The 27,534-nt window shown below is 40.6% G+C and overlaps 1 protein-coding gene across 1 annotated transcript; it reads right to left on the reverse strand.

Annotated features, from left to right (window-relative positions):
• Window positions 1-1,313: 1,313 nt before the first annotated feature.
• On the reverse strand, window positions 1,314-27,056 carry SYCP2L (synaptonemal complex protein 2 like). The gene is made up of 32 exons (XM_088169537.1): window positions 25,682-27,056; window positions 24,399-24,423; window positions 23,179-23,264; window positions 22,959-23,047; window positions 22,826-22,860; window positions 21,976-22,118; window positions 21,420-21,472; window positions 21,016-21,061; window positions 20,118-20,210; window positions 19,968-20,028; window positions 19,413-19,561; window positions 18,510-18,570; window positions 16,093-16,211; window positions 15,648-15,714; window positions 15,444-15,489; window positions 14,759-14,804; window positions 13,734-13,795; window positions 12,236-12,284; window positions 11,067-11,122; window positions 10,393-10,447; window positions 9,681-9,837; window positions 8,972-9,021; window positions 8,728-8,824; window positions 8,203-8,294; window positions 7,981-8,044; window positions 6,316-6,447; window positions 5,497-5,621; window positions 4,914-5,008; window positions 3,514-3,613; window positions 3,375-3,433; window positions 2,843-2,912; window positions 1,314-1,669 (listed from the first exon to the last, which is right to left on the reverse strand). Exons 1-32 carry the CDS (start codon window positions 25,829-25,831, stop codon window positions 1,613-1,615), a joined length of 2,589 nt encoding a protein of 862 aa, XP_088025663.1. The 5' UTR covers window positions 25,832-27,056; the 3' UTR covers window positions 1,314-1,612.
• Window positions 27,057-27,534: the final 478 nt, after the last annotated feature.

Consider the following 27,534-nt stretch of genomic DNA (forward strand, 5'->3'; position numbering starts at 1 on the left):
ATACTGATGGGACCAGAGCATGCCAAAAACTCTGTTGCCAAGATGCAAAACTAGTTTTACCGGACTCAAGAACAGCTGCTCACAGAGGTTACAACTTCATCTCCCAAAAGTCACAGCTGCTTCAGCTGAGTACTTTGAGAGCCTAGAATCAAACAGCAGCTGTAGGGACACTAAAGAGTAGCAGGAGGATGCAGTGTAGCCAGGTCACCAGGGCCAGCCCTCAAAGAAACAAGCACAAACCAGGGGATGTGAAATCAGCATTTCAGCCCTTCACTTTAAGAATAGGAGGGGGCAGACCAGTAGATCTGACCTTTGGAAAGGGCAGGGTTGAAGAGGTATTTTCTTCTAAACAACTCCAGGAGGAAAGCGCCAAATGCATCTTGATGGGGATGAACAAACTTCAGCTCATGCCAACCCTACTCAGGACTACTTAAGATAAAGGAATAAGCATAAAATGGTAAAGCAATGGCAACAGCAGCTTCTTGCTCTTCTCTGTGCTGGTGCTACCCTGTGTGACCTTCTCAAGCAGGAACAGCATCAGCCATATTTCAGTTATGAGACAAACCCTGTCAGGGCTTGGGATTTTGTTACAAAGGTACATTTTGTGCAGGGAGGGTTCCCTCAACTCTAACCCATACAGCAATCTGAGGCTGGCTCTATAAGTTAAGGAGAAACTCAAAGCCTGGAAATCTGCTATGTTCCCACAAATTCATTAAGGTGCATTAGCACTAATACTGGTTTTGCAAGAACACAGTCTCTTGTGAAGAGCAACTATAATCTGGGGAACTCTGTCAAGTTCTGCCACAGCAGAGGACAATATTAAATAGCATGGGTTATCTCATGCTTACTTTCCAGACACCTGTGATGCTGTTTTGTCTAATCCTAGTATTGTTCATGATATTCTGAACTCTCCTTGGAGGCAAAAGTCACTGGCTGCAAAAGTAATTTCTCCTGCTTCACTTGCCATTTTCTGTTCAGTTCTCCAAATTTCTTGCCCTCTACAGTCTCCAGCTTGCTGTCAGGCATCTGGCCAATAGATCCTGCTCTGCCTTCCACTCTGCAAGCCAGAATTGAGTGGAAATGTTGTCAAGCCAGCAGCTCCCACACTTACGTGCACACAGGAGAGGCTATACCTAACACATCCTGTGCAAGGTATGCAGGACTCTGGAGTACCTTCCCAGACACTCCCAGTGCATCAATTTAAAGGAAAGAGTGAGATTGTTATCATATGCAAACAACCTTTTACTTTGAATCAATTGTTAAACACTTTTACACTTGATAAAGGTGTTAGCAGAACAGACAAAGTAAGCCAATATATCCATCAGTTTGATGGCTATATCATTATCTTTACTTCATTTTTTAAAATTTCTTTGATATATAATGGATCTAATCTTGCAATTTTTCAGAAAAACTTGTTATCCACACAAGGGTCACAACTGGACCACTTACCACTATATATCCTTTTTAGGCAAAACAAGGGCTCAACATAATGCTTTTTCCTCCTCTTTTTTCTTTTCATTTGAAATAGACTAACATCCTTCACAGAACCATCTTCTCTATGCTGCACACAAAGTGTTCAAATGTCATGAGGAATAATGAATTCAGGGGTTTTCTAGTCAGAAGGAACAATGAACACGTTTTCTTCTTCCTTCTTCGTTGGATGTTCATACTGCAGGGAAGAACAAAAAAAAAAGGTAAGAGAAAACATCACAAAAATTCATACAAGCATTGAAACTGTTCAAGATAAGAAATTGCAAAGATACCAGAAGCATGTTTAGACTCGGCTCTTAATTTTCAAGCACCTACCTGGAATAAGTGCTGCAGGATGAACAACTCCTGTGACACAAGTGCTCCTTTCTCAGCCCTGCTGCTCTTTAAGTGTCCTTATTCAGGAGCACCTGTGTCCCTCAGCAACTCAATGCTCATAATGGAAACTTTTCCGTTTGGAAAAGCTCAGGATTCCAATTTTGACTGCTAAAATATACAAGCCCTTGGTTTTCAACATTCTTTTCTAAAATCCCAGGCCCAGTCCACTGTGGTGACCACAGGCATAGCTGCTCCTTCAACACAGGGAGCTTTCTCAGCCCTGTGAAGTGCCACTGAGTGCACTTGGCATCCCACACATGGCAGTAATCCATCAGTTTTATTGCAGAAATGCTCAACTCTCAAAGCCATTAGATCTGCACATAGAACTGAAACAGCAGCAGTAGCAAAAATACACATCCCTTTGATGGAGTGAATCAGAGGGAAACTAAGCATTGTATCAAAGTTAGCAGAGTATTCGTCCTAATTTACAAATTAGAACTAGAGCATAAAATAGAGATTAGACTCTGGAGAGCTTAAGAACTTTAACAGAATATTTAACCAGGATGTAAGTCTTATTAAAAAAATTGTTTTTTAAAAATCCAACTTGAATGCATCAAGACTAGAACTTATCAGACCTAAGGATCAGATGAGAGAAAACATGCAAGGTGCTGTTAGACTGCAGAGCCCTTAGCCACAGGTTGTCATGGATGCACAAGTCCAAGGGCAAATGCATTGAGGGTCACAAACTACACAGAAGCTGTCCCAGACTGTGAACCCAGGAGAAACACCACTACCTGATGGCTCTTGTCTTTGTCTTCTCCCCTAGGTAAGTACTGTTTGACCTCTTCCCCTTGTCAAACATTTCTTTCTCAATGCTTTCCATGCATCAGGACCAGAAGTCCCACAAAGAACCAGCCCCACAAATCATCCAAAGGCTTCCCTTCCCAGGATTTCAGTTTCATTTTCTCACTTCCAACACCAGTCAGTCAGGCCAGAGCTCAGTCCCTGTCCACAGGGAGCTGCTTCTGTCACATACCGTTGTATTCTGGACAGAGTTGGCAAAACTCTTGGCTGTTTCACCCAGGGCTGAGTCAACAGATTCAATTCTGAAAAGTGAAGAAAAGTGATCTTAGCTGGTTTTTCACTAAGCACTTACTGGTGAAGCTCGAACAGATATATTTGCCACCAAAAATAAACCTGAGAATAGCAGGTTTTTGCTCAGCATTTATGCCAACAGTGTCTTTTATACAGGAAATTATCACCTCCTTCCACCTCTCCTGAACCCCAGACACAGTCATGTTGACATCTGCATTCCAGATCCTGGTACAGCTCTCCTGAGCAAAGTTCCTCTCCTCTCCTGCACAACTTCCCATACAGAATTACACTCTAATTCCAATTGAAAACTCTCACAAGGCTGCAAAAGCTCAATCAGTGGACACCAAGTGAAAATGCCATACTAGGTTTAGAATCCTTTCCCCTCTATCAGCAAGAGTGCCACCAGTCTAACCAGTGCCCTCTGTGACCATCAGAGGACCTGTGAGCATGCAGGACAGCTGGCAGAGACATACCTTTGCTTTTGCTGGGTACAGAAAGTATTCAGTTTGATCAGCTGTGCATTCCAGAAATCCTAAAAAGATCCCCAGAGAAAACCTCTGTTACCTGTGAAGGAGCACCTTCTCGGGCTAGCACACAAGAAGTTGTACACACCAGTGCATCCTTCTCCATAGCTGCTAGAATTTGAGTTTCCTTCTCAAGGCTGGCAAGCTCTTCAACAACAATCTTCTGGAAGGTCTCAAATTTATTCAGCCTAGTGATGGAGAGCAGAAACAATTTTGCCACCTCAATGTGCAGTCACACAAGGTGGACAACACCTCCAGCAGCAAACCTACCTTGAGGCAGAGGAGAAATTCACTGCTGAACTACATGGGGCAGATTTGTTCTCAGATATGTCACAGAGCATGTGAATAGCTGCAAAGTCACACTGCAGATAAATATGGCTCAATAGCCTGTCCCAAAAAGCAGCCAGTAACAGAGGTCTGGGACAGAGAACATAAATTAATTCCCAGCACAATACTTGCAGTGTGTGCTCTCCCAGCCTCCAGGGAGTTCAGCACAGATTTCTTGTGCTGAAGACCTCTTTAAGGTCCCTTCCAATCCAAACCATTCTATGATTCCATCTTGACACAAACAGTTTCTATGGATTTTCCTGCCACGAATTTGATATGTACAGTGTTGTCACAGCATGTCAGCAATTTCTAAATCTTAAGAAAGGCGGTGGTTGCAACACCTTTATTGACTTTTCCACCATTCTCAGCCTCACTGAGTTAGAAAAAATTTGGCACAGCCTTGCATCCACTATCCTGTGACCCTGGTTAGATCCAAGTTATTTACTTGGCAACCAAGCACTGAAGCATCTCACTACCATCTACCCTTATCTTCCACCACAAAACATGGCATTTTTTTCCTTTGGAACTCAAACGTCCCCATATACCTTAATGACAACAAATTCTGCTCATAGAGGTCCCATTGACACCAGGGATTTTTCATTTTAACGACTACTATTTCATACTACATTTGATCTAAATCCAAAGAAGTGAATTTGTAATAGATACAGAGGCCTGATAGACTTACAAGTACAGTACAAGATGTAAGTAAGTATCTCACTTTTACCAAATCCATAAGTATTAGAATTGATTTTTTATCTAGCTCCTATTTAAGAAATCCAGGATCTGAGAGATCCCTTTTCTTCTCCTCCACTTCATTAAGCAAGTCATGGTCTGTCTTCTTTCTTGAAAGATTTAGAAATAGAAGCTACTAAGTTGATGACAACCAGAAGACAGTCCAAGGACTGCTCCATCAACTGCTTGTAAATCAAGCTTGCTTTGCATGAATTAACCCATCTTCGTCTCCTACAGGAAAATTAGGACCAATCACAGGACTTATACTTCTGAAATTCTTCTTGCATAGAAGAAAAAAAAGAACCACCACACATAAGCTATTTTGCCACACAAACTATAAGGACAATAACCAGCTGTCAGGTTGGCTTCCCTAGTAAACAAAATTGACACAAAACTGAAGCTGTTTTCAGCCAGCACCAGACCACTTACCTGCACCTGTGTATCTGGTTCAGAAGGGCAGACAAGTTCTTCTCTGAAGATCTCAGGGCATCCTGTGTGTTGATCTCAATCCTTTTGTAGCGGGACTAGCCATGGGATGCACAGTTAGGGATAGGCAATGGCCCAAGCCAAAACCTAGAAGTCTAGCTTGCAAAACCTTCCCCTGGAAAACAAGTTCCTCTGCAGGTAGCCATTCATCTTAGCAGAAACCATATTAAATCAAATTTAATCTCCAGTAAGGTGACACATATTGGTGCTGCAGATATGATCTGAATTAATTCAGTCACAATAGTTACACCAACAAGACTTGATGTAACCCATGCCACTTTCAGGGCAGTGTTGTATTTGGAAGAACCTAATCGAAATTTCATTTTCACCTTCCCTGTAACACTTCTCAGAATATACAAGTTCTGTAGAATACTTCTAAGAAATCCAGACTAACAGGCACTGACACCAAAGCCCTACTCTTGAACACAAATTAAGATGGGATATTTGCACTAACTCTCCCTGAGATAAAGAGGTAATTTCACATAACATGATCGATTGCCACACGTTTTTAAAGAGTTTACATTACCCAGAACAATTTCTTCAGTTGGCCAATAAAGCTTTCAAAGGCAGAAATCACTCCTGAATCACTCAAGTCTTCATGAAGCATCTTGGAAAAGAATACATCATCTGTGCTAGCATCCATTTCCTGACCTAGGAGGAAGCACATGCCCAGTCAGCATCATGCTGGAAGACTTCCTGGAATATAAACCTTCCTGCTATTGAAGGGACTGTCATTCATGTGTCAACAACTGTTACAGAGGTGGAATTTGGTGCTGCTTATTCCAGAGCTCACAACCAGGAGGGAAACCGGCTCAAAAATCCCAGGAGAAATATTTATTAGAGAGCAGCAGGGAAGGATAGGCACAACAGAGCAACACAAAGAGCTATTTACAGATACTAAGGCAAATGAACAGAATAAAGGCAAAAAATAGTCAGGCCACCACTGCTTTCTATATTCTACTTATGCATTGCAGGGAAAGCCTGATCCTCTTGTACTCAGAGTTAGCAGTAGTTTGCAGTTACTTTGTCCATTACCTGCGTGCCTCTTTTCAGCTGCTGTGTTTGATGGTTTTTTAATAGCTCTGGAAAATCACTATTCAGATAGACTAGAAAGTATGGATGTCACGAAGCAGCTGACTAAATGGAACCTAAATTTCCTTATTCGCACTTCTACATGCACAGTATCCACTGTCATTGGCAGTTCTGCAATACCTCCTGCTAATTTTGACTTTTGGACTTTGGAGAAGTTGGCCTCTCTACAAATACATCTCTTCAAGCTTCCATATGACTATGATTTCTGCCACAAGAGAAGAAAAGCTGAAAGCATTTAAGCACTAGATTTTACCTTTCTGGATCTCCACTTCCTCTTCTACTGAATCAGAAATTTTCTTTAATGCATGGTTAATCTCAGAGGGCAAGTGATTTTTCTCCAAACTAGAAAATTTAGGCTTTTTTATGATCGTGCTACTCAATATATCTAGAAAGAAAACAGAAGATACTTCAGAAGAAATCTGTTCTTTTGCATGAGGTACATGACAGTGCCTGCTCACCATTTGAATTACCAATGCTTCAGAAAAGGAGGCAGCCTCATTTTTTGGTCTGGCATCACACATGACAGGATAAGACTTCACCTGCAAGCATCTTCCCTGCAAAAGCAGGGAACTAGCCTGCCTAGTGTTATACAGGTATTTGGAAACCTTCCACATCTCCATCTTAAACATAAATTCCTTTCTTGGCCTTCTACTCTAATCAAAAATCTCTGATGTCCAGCTTCTTCCCATTCCCTTTCCCAGCCCAAGTTCTCAAACTGCTTATGAAGAAATTTTTAGAAAATAAAATTGATTCAATCCAAACAATCCAAATCAAAGCTGCAGCCTCTACTTTAAGGCAAATCTCCTAAAAACCAAAGAAATAAACTAGACTTCCATCCTATTGTCTCATTGTGCACTTTTTCTGAATTCAACAAGTTGTCTGTTTGGCAAATCATCTCCCGTAGGGCAGAATGGAAGGTGATGGGGCCTAGAACAAGGGGGGCAGTCAGACCAAGAGAAGCACACTGGAGTGGATTTAGGGTTCACAGAGAGTTCAAATGCAGTCAGAGACTACATCTGAAATTTTTGAGCAGAACCCTGCTTGGGCCTTTGCATGGCAACAACTCCTCTTCAACTGTAAGGCTATACAGCAAACAGTCACAAAAATGAAGTCCTCAGCACCTACCTTCCCCCAAAATTAAACAGATGTGTTATTGCAGTGAAGGTGTATTCAGAAAATGCTGGACAGGTAAAAGATAAACTGGGAACACAAACAGAACCAGCTCATGAGAAAAGGGATGCTTTTGTCCAAGACCAAAACTTCAGCGACTCACTTCATAGTCACAACAGTAACTCAGACTCTTAGAACTACATCAGCACTGAGAATTATTAGGATGAAAACAACCCTATTGCTGCTTGGCTTGCTTGAAGTTCAGTTGTTTTCAACAACAAAGACTGTGCTTGCACTTTCGAGTTAGTTTATGAAAGTTCAGTTTCATTTATAAAAAGGATCCTGAAGTGCCACTTACCTATTAAAAAGCTACAGCAGTAATAAACATTATCCAAGTCCCCATTTAACAAATGCTTATAGCAATGGTTTACATCTATGTTCTTAGGCATAAGGAAAATCAACAACTTGAAGGGATGCTTGTTTTGTTTAAATTGAAGTTCCAGTCCACTTTTGAAACATTAGAAATTATCTTGTGTGTCTCTTGTAAAATCCCACCTACACTACAAGTTCCCCTATAATCCAGGACAGATTTTAAGAGTTAGCAATGAATTCAGGAATGCATGTAAAAGCATCTGTCACGATATACAAAACAGAGAAACAGAATTTAGCAAAAAAAAAAAAAAAAAGAAAAAGAGAAAAGTAATCTCAAAAAAGTCAGTGTTAATTTGTCTTTGAAAGAAAATAACAGCTTTGGCACCTCCTCTTTCTACTTTTAACCAACTCTTTGGGGTTATCAAGAGTAGCAAACCTGAGTCCTTCCGCTTGGTACTTTCTTCCTCTCTCGATAATTTGCCCGGTGTACCATGAAACATCTAAGGAGAGAAAGAATAAAATAAGAAGGCTACTCACCCTGCAGACAAGCCGCCAGGGACTTGTCTTGTTAAGGGAAGCAAAGGGACACAATACACGGGTTTCAGGTAGAGGTAGCCTGACAGCAGACTGGAAGGAGGCTAAGCACTGCATTCTGTACCTGTGTGGGCTTCTCCACGTCACTGGAAGGGCTCCCAGCAGGCACACTCAGTAGCAGGGGACTCCCTCCAATGTCCTCTGAGAGCGTTTCATCTGTGTGAGAGATTAATAAATGACCCAGGCAACAGAGTTTGACTCCTGTATTGACTGGAAACCTCTGTTTAATGACAAAATAAAACCCAAGCCCTCTACCCTCTTATCCTAGCACACAGGGAAGAGGTGGTGGCTCAGACTCAGTCCAAAGGCTGTTTTCTTGGTGGTTGTCAGTCAAGTTCATTCCTTTGCCTCTCAGTAGCACCGGTTTATTATCCCCTTGTACAAGAGACTAATCAACACAGACAGTATCTACCCCTCAGAGCCATTACAAAGAGATATCGTGAGGCAAATATTTATGGAAAAAATGTGAAAGAAAAGTGGCAAAATCAAAAAGAAAAACCCACCACAAAAAACAACCTCATCCAAAAAGTACAGATCCACACATATCAAAACTCTTCTAATGCACTGAAGACAATTAAAATAAAAATACCAGCAAGATCCACTGTGGGTAAATCATCTCCCTTGGAGCTAAATGTGCTTTGTTTCCTTAGCATCTCCTTTTGAGGTCTTTGCCTTGATTCTCCCTCCTGAAACAAAACAAACCTAAGCATTATTTAAACATTACTACAGTAGTAGGGGTTGGGGTGTTGTTTTGGAGAGAGAGTTTTGGATGGTTGGTATTAACATCCATAACGTTTTTTAATCTGAGACACTAAAGCATAACACCTTCTTACCTTCTTTGACTCATAGTCACTGCCACTACTTGCAGAAGATACTGGAAGCACTGCAAGAAGAAAAGCTTCCCTGATTACTGGCAATGTAAAGTGTGTGCTTTACCCAGTTAACAGAGTTAGCCACAATACAAATCTTTTCAGTTTTGATTTTCTAGACATTTACAAAATAAAATTTCATAACACTTTCATTAAGTTTCAAAAAAACACCTTTCTCTAACAAAGGCAGATGCAATGATGCAGACATACACAACTCACTGCATCCAGGGCAGCCAAAAAAATTTTAAAAACCCCAAAAGACAGGCTCAGCATCCTGTCTGACAGTCCCCAAGTCCCAGGCAAGACATGTGAGCTGACACTGGAGTGAGAACAACTGCCCTGGAAACATGGTATAAAGAATAATTAGAAGCTCAACTTTCTTTTGCTTTTTAATATGTACAGAATCAAACAGCTCCCTGAGCAAGCATCATTTCTCCATGAGTGGGAGAGAAACATTCCATCTCATTCAGGATAACTTGGTTTCCATTTGGTGGTGACAGCAGCAGACAGCCCTGGAGCATGGCTGCAGGGGATGTCTGCTGTTGGTCAGGTCTCCCACTCAGGGGAGCCAGTATTTGGCCAAACTTTCCTTTCCCCAACTATCATAAGCATTTGCTTTTCTGCAGCACAGTACATCATGCATAGCTAAGTGTCAGTAGGGGACTAAGCTTACCTTTTAATTTACTTCTCACCCTGGGTCTTTTTCGGGTATAGTCAACAGGTTTTGGCACCGACTGTATCTGAGAGTCAAGGATCCAACTTTTCTCACTCTGAGCAGGACTTGTATTCTCATTGTTACTTTCAGAGAAAAGATGTTTCCTGTAGCTGGACTAAAAACACTGTTAAGTCCTGTCCATCAGAAGCCCCTCAGCCATTCCATTTCAGCTGCTACCAAGTTATCCTATTTCTCCCTCCCCACAACACAACATGTAAAGCTGTGAAATCTGACAAAACAGCTGCAGCCAGCTGCTGAAACAGCTGTATCAAAACACCAAGAGGCAGATGCTTGCCTTTTGCCAGCATGGGGTCTTTACAGTATCCTCCTTCCTTGTCTTTCCCTCTCACCTGTGCCTAAAATAAGAGCACTCTTGCAAGGAGGAAAGCCTCAGTATGTCTGAGCTGCATCCAGCAGCACATCAGGGGGGAACAGCTAACACAGACAATTCACTAGCTGGTCTGGCAGTGATGGTGCATCCTGAGCATTGCTTTCAAAATGACAGAGAGCATTTAGAGGCTACGAGAATCACATTCCTTCACCTCTGCACTGGGTAAGCTTAAAACTTCAGCTTCCTTAGGGTGCAACAGATTTGTACAGGTAGAAATACACAGCATTCAACTAGGCAACAATCAAAGGCTCTAGGGATGCAAAAGCATAGACAACCTACCTGCCTTCTCTCAAGACTATTTGATTCCTTGCTCTTGCTTCTTGTTTCATAAGTCCTGCCAGGTAACACAAAGACTCAAATTAAAGTAGCAAAACCAGCAATGACACACCACAGCACTGCAGAATGGGCACAAACAAATAGAAATAGCAGGAGGCCCCTTAAGAGTTCAGCAGAAAAACCAAACTGTTAAAGAGCATATAGTAGCCAAATTTTTCTTTGCCTGGATTTTGAAAGTAGCACAATTCAGGGATATCTAGAAAGCAGCACTTTTTAAAATAAAAAGTAATCTGCATATGTTGAGGTGGCAAGTCCCTGGAAGGTTGCTCTGACTGAAAGGCAGACAAAGTAAGGCAAGGAGTTTAAGCATTCTTCAAAAATTGCATCAGTCATTTTGGTATATGGTCAGGACAGGATGATGTTTAAGAGTTAAAATCTTATTATTGTCAAAGATGACAGGAGTCACTATTCTCTCCAGTAACGTTTAGATTCTCAGGTACTAATTTAAATATTAGTATCAATAACATCCACAGATTGTGTGGTAGCTAAGCAAGGAATTACTCTATTAGAAAAATCACACAGTCTTTTAGATCCTAACTTAAGGGATCTTAGCCAAAGCTATGAACTCTTGTTCATATAGCAAAAGGTTCATAAACACTGAATGTATAATCCTGTACCTCTGACTTAGTGAAGAAGTTTTCTGGGCAAGAACTTTTCCTTTGGCTTCAGCAACCTAAAAGCAGAGAGTTATCTTAGAGTCCAGTTGCCCCATAAAATACTCTGTATATTGAAAATATATCAGAATTCCGAAGGGAAACAGATTACAAGTCCTGCTCAGAAATTCCACTTTTTAATGGAATGGGAATTGTTAACTGAAACAGTGTCATAAATTATAATAGACAAACATTTGAGCCTTCAGCAGAGTTTCTTTCTTTTCCTTGGTTTGTGAATAATGTTCATTTTAAGCACCAACACCACAAGACATGTCATTTGACTCGATAGCAGTGCTGGCAGCAGCACTGTGAACACAGTGCAGTGTCCCTGGACAGCCCTGGAACAGGCTGCTGGGGCAGGGTGCCATGGAGCAGGGATTTGTGCTGACACCCAGTGGCAGTAGCAAGGATCGAGCCATATCCAGTTTATGATATGGTGAAACTTGGGGGATTCTCTTCATCACCCATTGCCTCACAATTCACAAGTGCCAGTGGCAGCCCCGACATCAGGGAAGAGGTGGAAAGCCAAAAGGTTTGTCCAGCACAGCCACCTTGATGGAATCCATCAGGAGCAAGTTCACAGCTTCCTGGGAAAGCCCACACTGGGAAAAGTTTCTAAGCAGTCAAAATGCTCAATTTTTTCTCTTTTTTTTTTTTTTTTTTGAGAGTCTGCAAATGTAAGTCAAGCAGAATTTCCAACAAAAGTTTTGTGAGGACAGAGTTTTAACCAGGGATTCCCAGCTTGCAAAGCACAGCTTGAAGTGGATTTCAGTCTCTTCTGTTTAACCTAGGAGGACAAAGCAGATGCTCAGCAATCTGCTTTTGATATTCAGTATAACAGAGGTTGGCCTTCAATCACAGAGATATCCCATGGCCTCACTGAAGCAACAGCTCAAACATCTGTGGTGTTATCGTGCATTACCCACCACAACATTCACATAGTTTTGAGCATTCTTACCACTCAAAAAAATTCCATTTTCACCATACAGAGAAAACAAAATTAAAAAACCTCAGATTCCCAGTTGTCTGTCTTGCTGTAAGAATGTGTCCATCCTTATGGCATTTCTGCAGCAAATTATATCCTGTTTCAAGTTACTACTCCATCTGGTTCTGAGCTTTTATCTCAACTTTACCTTTTCATGACTTGAGGAGTCTGAGTTTTCAAAGTCATAAAGGTCCTTTCTGCAAGACAACATAAATATAGCATGATATGCAATAGTGAAGAATCACCCTATAGAATTTCATTGAGAATAAGGGGGTGACAATGTGATTTCTTTCTGAGCCCACTCTCCTCAGATACCTTATATGCCTAAAAATACTTATTTCTTTTCTACTTAGTCTTATTGTTGTCTGTCTTGATTCTCATTCTTTTAATAATAACGCTTAAGAAACATTAAAAACATAGAAATTAACCTATCCCTGTTTATGTAGAGGACATTTTGTTCTCACCCATAATAATATATGGTAGGAAGAAGTAACGAGTGGAAATATAATATTGGAAGCATTTTAAAAATTCCATTTAATTACCTTTTGAAAGTTCTAATATTTAATATTTGTTCTCTAATCTCTTCTCTGTATACATCTAGATCTTGTTTTCGTGTCTTCCAACATTTAAACTTAACTGTACCTTTATGGCTTTCTCCAAATCGTAACTATTTCCGAAAAATCCTACAATTGCTCAATATACATCTTTTTACTAAGATGTTAAAAGAATGGGAAGACTAAAGAATTGAGATCCTTGCCAAAGCTTCCTGAAGGAAGGAAACTCATTTCCAGACGAAACACTAGAGGGAGCAGAATGACCAAGCTAAGAAGTTCTTCACCTATAACTTCTACACTGCTGCATCTAACAGTCTTAAAACACACAAAATAAAAAACCTTCATGAAGCCCTGCATCAAGTTGTCTTATTCTTATCTACAGTTAGTCGAAAAATACATCTAAGCACTTGGGGTTTTGGAAGGCTTTTGAGGTAAGAGAGAGTAGACTGAAGCAGGACCCCCATGGAAGCAGAGATCTTCACACACAGCTCATTTGCCATCCTGCTCAGCAGCAGGCACGAACTTGAACACGACACTTGGCAGAGCACAGAAGGAGGGCTCAACAAGGCAGACTTGCAGTGCCACAGGCTGCATCCAGCCCCCAAACACTCACGTGTTTGTTCCTGCAGTGCCCCCAGCCTTAAATGCAGACAGATGTGTGGGTGCGAGGGAAGGGGACAAATTGAGAAAGAGACCACCCTGAAACCCTAGGACGTATGATGTCAAGGAACTGGGACAGTATTGGAGAAAATTTAAATGTTTGTGAACGAAGTTGATGCTCAGAGCCCAACTCACTGGAGGATTATGGTTGGGCGAGGAAGAAGCCAACATGCCATGACAGTGTCACAGGGGTAGAGGGCATTTTTGGCAGACTAGGGTTAGCCTCTGAGTTCTTTATCACTTTGGGGACCCAACTGGGCCCTATAGAGACAAGTTATGACCCTTCATAGCCTCATACTTGTTTTACTGCCTGTTCGAGATACAGTCAAGACCACCCCCCATGGGGACCCTCTTCATCCCTGAGTGCTAGAAAAGGTATAAAATGACTTGGTACACCAGCTCCTGAATGGGCACAGGGCTTGTGTGTCATACCTGCCTTCAGCCCTCTTCTTGGCCAAACTTGTTTTCCTGTTTCTCTTCTTTCTGGCAGCATCCTTCGGAAAAGAAGAAAGTTGCAGGATCTAAAACAACACTACCCAAAGTCATGTTGTGATTCTAGAGCCTGCCAAAAGCAGGGAAAAGGTGTGCCAGGAAACCTCCTTCCTCCCTCTACAACAATTCTCCAGGTGCAATTGTTGGTTGTGGTACTTTCCTATCACAAAATATGGGACTCACAGAGCTGAAACTGGGGGGGTCAAGAGGGTGGGAGGAGAGAAAGTAGTTCAAAAGCTTTGAATTCACTGTACAGTGGGCATCTGTTACAAAACAGCTGAATGAACAGTTAAAAATATCTTAAAAAATCTGAAACTAGCACTTGGAAACGTAAAACCAAGAACAAGTCTAAAATATGATTTCTTATTTAAGCACCTAAGCACAAAAATACTGCTTTGGGAATTTAACTTCTCACATAGTGCACTGACTTTTTTTTTTTTTTTTAATACATGGACACACCAACAGAACTTTCCAAGTGCAACTACAGATTACTTTCACTTACTTGGTAATTTATCCAGGTTGCAAGTTCCTACCTGGGACAGTTATTAGAGCTCAGATACAAAACTAATAATAAATAATAAAAACATCTGTAGGCTTCCAAGGCTTGCTTCCATTCAGGAAGCAAACATTCCCTCTTGAGGAGAGTGTGCAAGTATGTCCCACACAGCACTGTACTCTTGGACACAAGCACAGTACATGGCTTTGGAGCTGCATATCTGAATAAACTCCAGTGAGCTTGAATCACTTGGCTGGGCCCATCTAGAATGAGGGTGGCAGCTGTGGCCTCTGCAGCTCACTCCTGGTGCCAAGTGGCACAGCACATCAGGTGTGACACTCTGCAGGCTCAGGACACAGCCCGATGGTACGAGCGGGTCAATCCATCCCAGCTTTCTCCTGCAACTCCATCAGAATCTCTTCCCCATCCTGTATCTTTTCACTCACTGGGACCTCCAAGGCACACATACCTTTGGTAGTGACTCCTCCATAGGTTGTTCTTCTAGAGGCTTCTCACTGGGGACAAGAGGACACGTGAGGGAGCTGTTCATCTAAAGACCAAAATGTTTGTGAAGTACTAAGGGGGAAAAACATAAAACAACTAAAAAAGAAAACTTGCACCTATGAGCACTAAAGCAATGGTTTTATGCACAGGGAAGAAAGGTAATCAATAGCTCTACAGAAGTCCAGCTCCTTAACTATAAGAAATTCTGTCCTGCAAAGGTTTGGGGGGGAAAAAGGTGAGTTCAAGCCAAGGCGAATTCAAATTCACATCTTTCACAAAGTCATGGTGCCCATTACGAACAATTGTGCATTTGGCAAGCTCAAGTTTCACAGCTGAAGTTTAACTCTGTAAATCAGCCCAGTGAGCCCAGGTCAGTGGGCTCACCTTGCATTTAGACTAAATCCATGCAGAGAAAAAAGTCACACCAAAGCAGTTTAGTAACCAAACATCACTGTTCAGCAACTCCAAAGTGCTGTAACTCCAGGCAAACAGCCTTGATGTCCAGGTGGCACAAAATCTTTTATTTAATAATTGATGGAATAGCCTCAAAATTGCATGCATTAAAACCCCAGGAGAAAAACAAAATCCCAAACACACACAAAACCCCACAAAAAACTCACTTTGCAACTTTCTGTCTGCAAGACACTCACCTAGGCTTAGCTTTCATTGCTGGAGATGGAGTTTTGGAGTTTTTTTCTGAAGAAGGCAAAGAAACTATAGTTTTACCCTCTGGAGCTACTGTGAAACTTTATCTACTTTTGCTGTAAGACTCACAAGAGCAGAGCCCTCAGCATGTCACCTGGGTGACATTTAAGTGGGTCAGACTTAAGGTACTGAAGGGAGCCATGCCTGACCTTGGTTAGCATCTTCCAGGTCAGTCTGTTGGCTCACTGTAACCATGGCAACAGAGTTGACCATTTTCTGCTTGGAGACACGAAAACAAACAAAAGATGCATATGATCAATAGAAAAGTCGGGGTTTTAGAAACAGATTTTTTAGCGATAGCCTGTGGCAAGAGCTGCATGGCAGGTCCTTCATTGTCTGCATGTAAAAACTTTTTAAGCTGCGTGTGTTAACATGGGTTTCTCACTAAGAGCATCCCACTGTCCTCTTACAAGATGAAGTAATTTTTTTTTAAGCAATTTTGCCAAAATTGCAGCTCTGGAGACAAGTATTTGAGCTGAATAGATACAAAGCAGTATTCTTTGAAAGAAGGTTTTAGCCACATCTGTAAAAAAAGCAGACTGGAGGAAGGGAAAAGGGGCACAAGGACTGTTCCATCATACACCAAACACTTACTGCTACAGTGCCTGTTAACTGCTGTCTGTGCTGAGAGGTTAAGTTGTCTTTTTGAGTCTCCCCATTTCCAGAGTCTGAAGGATTTTTCCTCCTCTGTGCATTAGAGGGCACAGGTGTTTCTGCAGAACAGCAACCAGGGTGAGAATGTTCAATTACTGCAATGACACACTCACTACCCCTTCTTACCATTCCCACACACGCATGCATGAATTGCAGCAGTACAACCTTCCAGGTACATCTCAGGCTCACATTTAACAGAACAATCAGAAGCATCTTCAAAGTACCCAGTGAAGAATTGCAATGCTAAATAAACAACACAAACTCATCAATACTAAACGAATATATGCAGGTTTATCATCTTACTACTTGTATTGCTACGTTGACTCCTAAGCTCTGGAAGGCATGGAGCAAGCCTTTGTGTCTGACTAAAGCAGGGGCAGCTTCCACCATCTATGTTTTCCTCCACTGAATCTCTACCAGGTACTGCAAAATTTGTTTCACTGCAGATTACCTGCCTTCTGCCCTTTGACTGCTTCAAGTAGCAGTGCCCACCTTGCACTCCTGTGTGCTCCACAGTTGGGCACTAACAAAGGAACTCCTAGCTCATCTACATCTCTAGAAGCTGCAGGACTCGCATTTTAGGATGTAACTGGAAGAAAATGGGAAGGGCTGCCGAAGAAGTTACTGCCCAAGACGTTTAGAGCTGGAAGTGGCTCTTTGAAGTATTCACCCAGAGAAATCTGAAATGTGCAGGAACTTAGAGGAACATAAAAATTTCTCTCTTTAACATTGTAACAGAAGGAATGCTAGATATCCTAAGAGCTCTTCAGTCCTGACTTGTTTTCAAGATGGTGGTAGCAGCAGAAAGAGCTGTGATTTCACAGCCTTAGAAGATGCAGAAATATCTGTCAAGAAGTTACACCAAGAAAGGATCCACAAAAAAGTTGTCACTCTAAAACCTGAAATACAGGCAGTTTAAGAGCAAGGACAAATCCCAGCCTTCAAAGTTAGAAGATCATCATACAGAAAAAAACCCACACCTTCCAAAAAATTTGATACCAAAGTCGAGCTGAGGAAACGTTTCCTGATTAAGACCAATTTTGATCCCCTGCTTTTTGCTGTAAGCAGCTCTTCCTTAAAGCTGTGACCTACAGTTTGTGGGGATTTACAGAAGAATTTCAGAGCATAAGAAGGAAAGAAATGAGTTACTTTCTCTTTTTCTTGGCAAGTGCTGGGCTTAGATCTTCCTTTGAATCAGACACAGAAATGACACATCTATCTGTACTTCAGGTTCCAAATCACCTCAACAACCACCTAATTTAGAACATAATAAAACTCTGCCAAATGATCCAGGAAGAACACACCTTGCAGGAGATGTTCACTGGCAGCACAGGAAGCACCACCATTTGATGACGGAAAACTTAATATTCCCAGTTCAACGAAAGACAAAGCTCTACATAAAGCATTGGCTGTAGGGTGGTGAGAATAAGGAAATAAAGGCTATTCCAGGTGCAGCTGGGAACCTGTCCTGTCCTAAGGCAGACAGCTACTCTTGTGGCTGGGGCACACACAGATACAGCCCTGCAGCACCAGGTATTTACAGCAGCAGGTCACCTCATGCAAGGGAGCTGGGCTGCTGCTAACCTTTACCCACAAACAGGGATTGCAGGTGAGTACTCCTGCTCCCCCAGCTACTCTTCCACAACAGCTCCAGGCACCTCCAAGGCATCATCCACTGCACTTGGGGACAGGAGCACATAATTGTCTAGTACCTCACCTTGTTCGAGAGAAACAGAAGTTTCCTCCCTGGAGGAAGCTTTGGTAGAGGTTGCCCCACCAGATGCACCCCACGGCACAGAGGAGAGTTTGTTAAGTGCCGAGGTGCAAGCCCTGTGCAGAGAGCCTGTGCTTCCAGGAGCCCAGAGGCCACCACTCCCTTCTGCAGGCAGCCACATGGCACAGCCAAGCCAGAAACCAGGCATGAGCCAAGCCAGACGGGAGGACAGGACGGTCCTGCACATGGAGAAACAGTTCCACACACCCTGCACATCAGAGGTCAGCCAGCAGCTGAAATGTGCCTTGCCAGGCCACCTGCCAGCACGCAGATCCTGTCTCCATCAGCATTCCCCTGCCCGTGCAACTCCAGCAGCACATGGCCATGGTGCCCAGCCCTCACTCCCTGGGCGAGAGGGACACAGCATCTGCCACAACCAGAGTTACCAAGCTCCCAAAGCAAGAGCAGCAGAAGACTGAGCATGGGCATGGCTTGTTTTTTTGTTGTGGGTTTTTTCCTCCTTTTTCTTTTTGCTTTAAGTGAAGTTAACTGTAAGCTGTGGACTACAAGTGAAAATGATAATTTGAAAAAAAGATATTTAAATTTAACCAAATAACACAATTAAAAAATAAAAAAAAATCACCTCCTTCATTCTGCACAGCTTCCTTCCCAGTGTGAATAGTCTCATCTTCAGACTCAATTATCTGTTGGTATGAATTAATCTCATGTGATCTTAGAGTAGTCTTTACCTAGTCAAGTCAGTTACTTAATAACATAACTAACAGTTGCTAATTCCCAGCAACAAATCAGTGGATTTTTGGATATCAGTTATCAGTGGATAATTGAGTTGATAATTTTGAAAGGTCTTGGCTCCTTTAAGGACAGACAACAGCCACTGTATTATGGTTATTTACTCTGATGTAAGCTTTTCTGCAAACACTACAGACTCCAGATTAATTACAAATCAGAAATTAACTATATTAACATTTGGGCAAAAAATAAATTACACGAAATTTATGTTTTTACTTAAGCTAATAAAAAACCTCGAGGTTTTAGAAGTACTCTATTCTTTGTCTTGAATGCCTATCTACAAAATCAGTCTAAGATTTGCATTTTTTTAGCACATCTCCAGGTTTTTGTGTAACAATTTGCTCATCCTGTGTAATCTAACACTCGAAGCCGTATATAAGAGCATGTTCATATTTAAAGTTATGCAATTAAATGCCATGGGCTTTATTTTCTACTTCAGAAACTCAGGAAAAGTTATAACACAAGGAATTAATAAACAAATCATTTTAATCTTCCCGCTTTTAAGCCATAAATTTGAGTACCTTGAAACTTCTTTCCTAAAACACTTAATTTCTCTTCCAGGTCAAAGCCTAGAAAATCTATATAGACTGTCATAAATGCACAGTGAGAAGACAAATATATAGTAAAGAGGCACAGAGAAAATAAAGAACAAACAACAAAACAAATCCCACAAGCCTGAATGGTTTTGTCCAGTGTAACATACAGTTAAGGAAAAACCCCACATATTAGAGCTTACCACCAGTTTTTCCTCTCCCAGGACTTTTCTAAGTACACTTAATATTTCAAACTCAGCACTGAAAACCAGTTTGACTTTTGTTGCTTCTGTCTTGTTAAGAGCAGCGGGTATCATCATCAAAATTTTAACAACCTTTTGTCTATCCTTCTCTGTGTAAAAAAAACCAAACAAACCAAACAGTCAATGACATTTGTTTTAGGTCAAGATGTTCTTCACTTAACCCAAGAAGTCTGAGTAAGTGGGATTTTTAAAACAGTCTTTTATATCTTGCCCTTGCATTTCCAGTTACTCTGTTTGCTCATTTCTTTCCTGTTGAGTCTTGGTGATGCTGTTCCCCAGGACACCCCAAGCTGTCCTGCTTGGGTAGGGAGAGGAGGTTATTGTGCAGAATGGGCTCACACATGGTCCAACAAACAAAGTTGGTGCAGAATGGCCAAAGGACAAGGCAGAGAGGAAGGAGAATAGACAGGAAAACCTTGGTGATGGTGAGATTTTAGGTTTACTGCATGTGTCATGGACCTCCAGCCAAACAGGATAATGTTGGAAAAATCTTACCCTTCACACTGTAACTGTTGACATTTTCTTTTGACAGTCTCACAGAGTCCCAAAGAGCTCCCTTTGAAAACCAAAGCCATCGTGTCAGAAAGGCTGAGGGAGTACCCACTGGCTTAGGCTAACCCAAGGCCACCTGGGCTTTGCTGTTACCTCATCACAATCCACATAGAAAGTCACACTCTGGCTGCCAGCATTGAAGTCAATCCAAAACTCCTCCAGTTTCTCATCTGATGGCTTCTTCACCTGGGGAAGAAGAGTGGCACTGCTGTTCCCCAAAAAGCCCCACAGCTGCTGCATCACTCACAATTTTCTTTAACGAGACAAAACTGGAAAGTGTTACCCTATGTAAACATCTGTACATATTGCAGAAACAAGAGTTCAGATCACCCTGTGGGGTGCCAGCCCACTGCTCACCCAACCCATGTCAGATGTAGCTCTACTTTGGCCAAGGGAGAGAAAATGCACAAATGCTTGCATGTTTGTGCCAGGGAAGCAGCTGTGGAAGCCGTTTCTGAGCACATGAAATAATCAGAAGCAGTGGAACCAGCTGCCATCTACATGGGTTTGATTCAATACGACCGTCAGGCATGGTGCCACAGTTCAATCAGTTGGAGACCTGTGAAGCAAACTGCAGCATCTGCAACTCTTCTCCAGGGCCATCAGGCTAATCTTGTTTTCTGGCAGTCTGGAAACAGCTCTGCCAGAGGACTCACTGGTGTCCTGTCCTCCTATTTCTTTTTCAAACTCTCTTCTGTCATCACCATGACTGATACAACAGCAAAGTCAGCAGCACTAAGTTGGGAGCTAAGTGACAAACAAGCAAACTTTCCAGCTAGAACAGAATGTTATACTCTATGCTCCAAGAAATCGAGCTCTTCAATGAAAAAGAGACGGGGGGGAGAAAAAAAAACCAACCAACCAACCAACCAAACAAACAAAAAAACCCAAACAAACAAAAAAAAAACCAACCCAAACATGTACCACAGAAAGCAACATTTCAGCAGCCATAACACTGTAGGGAAGGTGTGAGAGCTTTAAGGGCTATTACCTCATTCATGTCAGCAAAAGCAGATATGCAAGGAAATGAGAAGACTCTGGAAGAGAAGTAGACTTCACATGATACATTCAACATTAGAGTCCGACTTCAATTATTTTATTTTTAATAGGATTAGTAACCAATCTTATTGTTAAAAGAATAATTTAAAATTTTCTACAAGTAAATTGAGCTTGGATAATCTAGAGACTACAGTATTTTACTAGTGATGCATTATCTTTATTTTACTTTCAAAAGAATCACCATAAAAATGCATACAATTTCCCTCTTAAAAACAACTTCATTCTTCACATGCAATGTAAATTTTTTTTTAATATAAGTCAACCCATCTTAAAATTCTATTTATTCCCCTCTGCAGTAATGATGGCAACAATTTATTCTGTTGGTTCCCAGCTTACCTTCTTTTATCTCCAAGCCTTTCGTTTAGTAGGTTAAGAAATTTTCTGCAGTCCTTCAAGACAAATTACACATTATTTTTCAAAAAGCAGGCAATTGTTCTTTTGCAAATACTTATTCTATTGTGTAGAATAAGTATTTGTTTTGTAATCTCTACTGTGCAGTTAAAATCTTCAAACGAGTCAGTGGGACACCAGAGACACCTCTGGGAAGAAACACTCAAATTTACTACAAAAGGTTGGACTCAAGACTAGCAAGAATTCAAACACAAACCCTGCAATTCAACTAATTTATACATTATTTCTATTTTTTATTTTACTTTTTTATATTTAAAATAACTTAGAAGTAAGAGCTATTTTAACAACATGTCATTTAATATTTACCATGTTAATAGGGGAGGAAAAAAAAAAGTAAAACATGCCATCCACAAACAACTTCATGTATTTATAAAATCAGTTTTGTAGGAACTTCTTGCAAGGACACTCTGGCTTAACTCAACCAAAACTAGCCCCTATACAGACTTGCCAAGTATGTTGTTTTCAAAATAAGGACCCTCACCGTCTCAAATTCTCGATCCTTGATCTCTTTGAAAGCTTCAGCAAGATACTTATCTTCAAACCAGTGGTGAACAAGGTCATCCCTCCATTTTTTTATCATTAACCTACAAAGTGCTTCTGAAAGGGCAACCTGAAGGTCATAATCTGCCAGGTAAACACAAGCACAGGTTAAATAACATCCCTCCAACATAACAGAGGGTTATAGCATTGCTTCCCCTGCAGTTTTATACTCCAGAGTCATATCCATCCTCTGGCCTCAGTTTCCCCTTGGAGAACAAGGGTTGGCTCAGGCATCTTCAGCCCCCCCAGCTCAGTGGGATTGAGGTAGGGAGTGCTGCAAAGCACAGCACACACACGTGCACTCAGAGATGTGCTTGGGGTTCGGGAAGGGGAGGAGAGCAGAGACCATCACTAGCCCACTAGGATTAGGCCACATTCCATATACCATGGCAACACTCTACAAAGTGTTATTATTAGGAGAAAACAAAAAATATTTCATTCAAGTGGCCATTAACCTTGTTAACTAAATTTTGTCCACATCATGGCAAAGCAATTCACATTTCATTTTTATTAAGACCAACAGCCAATATATGTTGTAAACACATGCATAAAGGCAATCCAATTACTTTTCTACATAAATCAGTTTAGCTTGTCTGATTAGTCAATATGCATTACTAATACCAACCTTAAAGAACTATTGCATTGCTACATTCAACTTTTAAAATTTATATTTCGTTAAAGCATATCTGGCTTTCCTCTCTAAAAATCAACTCGTGACAAGGAAATGCAATTCAAATTACAATTCATCTATAATAAATAAGTAGATGAGGTAAAGCTGGAGAACTTCTTACCACCAACCTCCAATATGGTTTTTGCAAGGTCTTTCCTGAAACAACATAATGCCACAAGTTAAAATGCAAACAACTAACTCGTAATGCAGAGAAGAGAGTATTTAGGTACAGAAACTGGAGGGAAAAATCATACGTGAGTGAGCACATCTCCTCCGAGAGAGGGAACTTCTTTCTCTCTTCCCGTGGCAGACTGTCAAGTATAGAGTTGAGGGTCCTCAAGGCCTTTTCCCCCACAAGAGAAGAGGCAGAAAATGAAGGGAAATAAATCAATAACATCATTTCATATCTTTTATCTAATTACACAAACTTTCACACAAATATAACCAATTTTCTCCTCACGGTAAGAATCTTACCTCCAGATGCAAAGCGCAGCCAAGGTTTGCTTCTGTCACTAGGCGCCCTAGTTCAGGCAAAAATAAGTTCACTATCTCTTTCTTCCCTAGAAAAACAATTTGAAAGGTAAAGCTAGAAATGGGCTGCTGTCCATATAAAAACAGTTGAAGCAACTACAGTTTGTTGTGTTGAAGGAATAAAAACATCCCAGCTGTAAGTTCATTTTAAGACAAAGCTTCCAGACACCTAATCCTAGACAGAAAGGGGGACTGGTAACTTCCATCTAAAAAAAAACAAAAAAACAAACAAAAAAAAAAAAAAAAAACCAAAAAAAAAACAAAAAACAAAAAACAAAAAAACAAACAAACAAAAAAAAAAAAACAAAAAAAACACAAACAAACAAAAAAAAAAAACACAAAAAACCAAACTCCAGATACACTAACTTTTGACCTGGGTAATTTTTTAAAAAGGCACAGAAAAGGGAAGCTAATTACTAGCCACAAGATAAAATTGAATATACAGGGTTTGTCAAAGTCAACGAAGCAAACCAATAAAGTATTAACCAAAAGATGCTTGTGCCACTCTGCTCCTGCTAGAATAAGGTGCAAGGACAAATAAGAACACGTTACTGGATCCACAGTGCAATGCTTCGTTTTTACATGGATTGTGAGCCTGGATGTCTGGTCACACAGATATTAGCTGAAAGCATCTTCTCCCCTCTGCCCTAATGTAAAACCAGCTGCAGCCACAGAACAATTTTGCTGCTGGAATAAACGAGAAACAGACAGATATCCCTCTGTCGAATTGAGAAGGCTGAAGGAGTTACCATATTCTGTGGAGATGGTTGCTTTCAGCAAGGGAATGACATCAGGTGCCAGAACAAACAGATGTGCAAGAACAGACTGTCTAGACTGAACTCCTTTCAGAAGCCACTTACTCTGATCAAGTGAAATGCTTGATGCTAACCATTTAAAAAAGATGCCTGAGATTTTTTTCCAGCATGTACAAAGCAAGAAAACAAAGATAAACAGAAAAATGTTTTGTGCTCCAATATAAATGTTAATGAAAACTAACATAAATGAAGAGAAATCAGCTGGAAAATTAAAAAAAAAAAAAAAAACTGCAGAGAGGAAGAAGTAGGAAGCTGAAGAGAAAGGAGACAGTTAAAGCAGAATTAAGAAATATGCTCCCAAGATTAAGATTCAGGCTATTGAGGAACGGAAGGAAAAAAATTACTGACCTTCATTACTGCATTTGCAAATCACCTGATGGAAAGATTGAAAGAAGCCTTCATTAACATACCACCACCCAAGAAGAGCAGTACACAAAGTGCCAAGCTTCTTATACACACCCTCCTCACCCCCCAGCTTTCAGATGCTAAATAACATAAGGCAGTAGTGCACCCACATCAGAAAAAGCCACCTCATCCAGGTATGTCACATATGATCACCCTGATCATACAGGTTGGCAATATGCAGGGAGGGTAAAGGTAGCCAAGCACCCACTTCCCCCAGGGATTTCAGCAGCACTTGACAGCACAGTGCCCACAGGTTCCCTGGAAAACCCACATCATGACATGTTCTCTTATTTTTATTACACGTGGGCCTATGCAAAAGCACTTTATATACTACAGTACTAGATACCACAATCTAAGGGTGTTAAAGTCCCTTGAGGAAAATTAAAAATAAAAGCTTGAAAAAAAATTAAAAACAATTCTGCAACAAAAAACACTTCTTCCTCCACAGTGAAAGCATGTGGAAGAAATGTAGCAAGAAGTCAAATAAACTAATTTTTTTGGGAAAATAAATTGGTATATTATAATTTTAAAGTGGTTAGTAGAGAAAGAAGGAAGTTTGATTTTGCTCAAATATCTTTTAGCAGAACTCTTGAAAAGAGCCATAAGTATTGATAGGAATTCTAATGCACAAGTTGACATTTCCAGTAAGCTACAGACAACAAGGCTGGAAGTAATAGCTTGGGGAATAAAGCTAAAAAGCATCCTTCCTATTACAAATATTACATCATTAGGCCTCTAACACCCTTAAAACCATGAATATTTAAAGTTGAAACCTAAACGAGAGTTGTAAGCAAGTTAGATCATTCTTTAGAATTAAATAATCTGTTTCAAGCAGAGTAGGAACAAATTGCCAGGACTACCTTAGCAAATATATTTGCACAAAGTGCAGCTCAGTGTCAGTAACTTGTGGGTTTTAAGGAGAGCTTTGGCTCACTAGCTTTTATTTACAAAATGCATCAGAATTTCTTGCAATTTTTTCTACAAGAACAAATACTTCAAATCTGAAAATGAGAAAATGCTTCTCCCAAGTGTGTCAAGTCTAAGCCAGACCCCAGCCTGAAGCACACTCCTGGACACTGCCCAACCACACCACCCAGACTTTGTCCCAGATTCAGCCCTAAGGCACCATACAATTATTTATTTTCTAACAGGAATTTTTTTTGTGAGCAATAGCTATCTTATCCAATAAAAGCAACCCTTCTGTCCCCTTAAATGCATGAACATACCAATGCAGAATCAAAGAAGTCTTCAAGCAGTAACATCAAAAATTTATCCTCATTTAGGTCGATGACAGTCACAAATGCTCTTGCTCTTTCAAACCAAGATACCAGGTAAAAATTAAAAGAATTAGTTAAAAACTGGGAAGAGGAGTTCATAATCCTTAAACTATGTATGTCTGTAGGAAACCTTACAGAGATTTTTACTCTTTAAACTGCAGAGTCATGTACTGTGTCAAAAGCTACATGGCTTTAAGGAGTTCAAATTTTGCTAGGAGAACATGAAAAGTGCCATCATCCCCTTCCCTCTCTAGCTCTCCTTGTATCCTCCTTTCTTGTCCAAAGCACCCACTCCTGATATTCAGTCACAATATATGCTACTAGTGGCACCAAAACTCCTATAGGCATTTCTAGAGGACATCAACTCCCAGCAAAATGCTGTAAATTTTTTAAAGCTTTTTCAAGGTAAATATTTTAATACTTCATGGTTTTAAACATTGCATAACATCACATACAAATGGCGAACTAGAAATCTATGCTCCATTGGAAGTACAGAGCTCAGACTGGAAAAACCTTATTAATTTATCTCTTTACAGGAATTTGCAGCAACTGTATCCCTGAAAAGCATAATTACAAGGCAGGAATGCAACATTTTGAACCAAGGACTCCTCAGTAGAGAGAGCATGTGTTAGCTGTTCCCTGGTAGCTGTGTTACTCATATTCAGCACAATTGCATTTCTGCTACTACAACTATTACCAGCTGAAATCAATATAGTGCCAGAAGATAAAACACAATCACAGATGAAACGCATCTGGTTTGCTACGTATCTAGAGAGGGACCTTCATAAAGAATATCTCCGTTTTTAAAAATATAGAAGCACTAATTACTCATTAATTCTAATACTAAAACTATGTTTTGCTGGAGCATTTAAAATACATTTAGAAAGTCTATATCATTTCACTAATGGGACTCATAGAAATTCATCCTCTCCTTCCATTATTAGCTAAAAAAAAAAAAAAAACAAACCCCAAATTATCCAACCCTTTAAATCAGGCAATAAGGGGAACCATAAATTTGGCTGCTACACCAAAAGCAATAAAAGAGAGTAAGCATTTTTTCCCCACTCAGTTCACACAATATATCAAAAATACATTTTGTTTCTGTGTGGCCAACAAGCCATCCTCTAGTTTTCACTTCCTTGGAGTTCTTTTTGTTAAGCAAATAACCTTAAATCACATTAGTAACTTGTATGCAGTATTATACTCATCTTTGCTACCAGCCCTTGCTCAATAAACAAGCTCTTCCCTTCTTGAAGATCACTTTGAAGGTAGAGCTGAATACATTTCAGCAGCAGTGAAACATTCTTGAAGTCATTCTTGTCTAGCTCCTACAGAAACACAGAGTGCTGTGCATCATTAGCCTGCTACTGTCTCCGAGTTGGGTGTTAGGATAGTTGAGATTATTTATGGTCCTCGCCTTTCTCAGTGCTTTGTCCAGCTGGTTAAAGAGAGATTCACTGTATTTCTGGGGAGGCTCTACTTCCTTCTCTTGAAGCAGGTCGTGTATTTTTTGAAATCCTTTCCCTTTAAAGGCATCAGTGAGCAGTGATTCGAGCTGTAGAGGGAGGGGAAGGAAACAAGTGGCATTAAAATTGTAGCAGCACGAATTATGATAAAATACTTCTAATGCTATTTTAAAAGTTGCCACTTTATTTGTTTCACATCATTTGTTTCTCTACTTTTATCTTACTACACATCTGAAGTGAAACATCAGTCTTAACGTCCAAAAGAGGCAGAATCCTTGAAACTGAATAATCTTAAAAGATACTGAGTAAGGAAATAGGCAACTTAGTATACCCAGT

This window comes from Sturnus vulgaris, chromosome 1, assembly GCF_052056855.1.
Source record: "Sturnus vulgaris isolate bStuVul1 chromosome 1, bStuVul1.hap1, whole genome shotgun sequence".
Lineage (NCBI taxonomy): Eukaryota > Metazoa > Chordata > Aves > Passeriformes > Sturnidae > Sturnus > Sturnus vulgaris.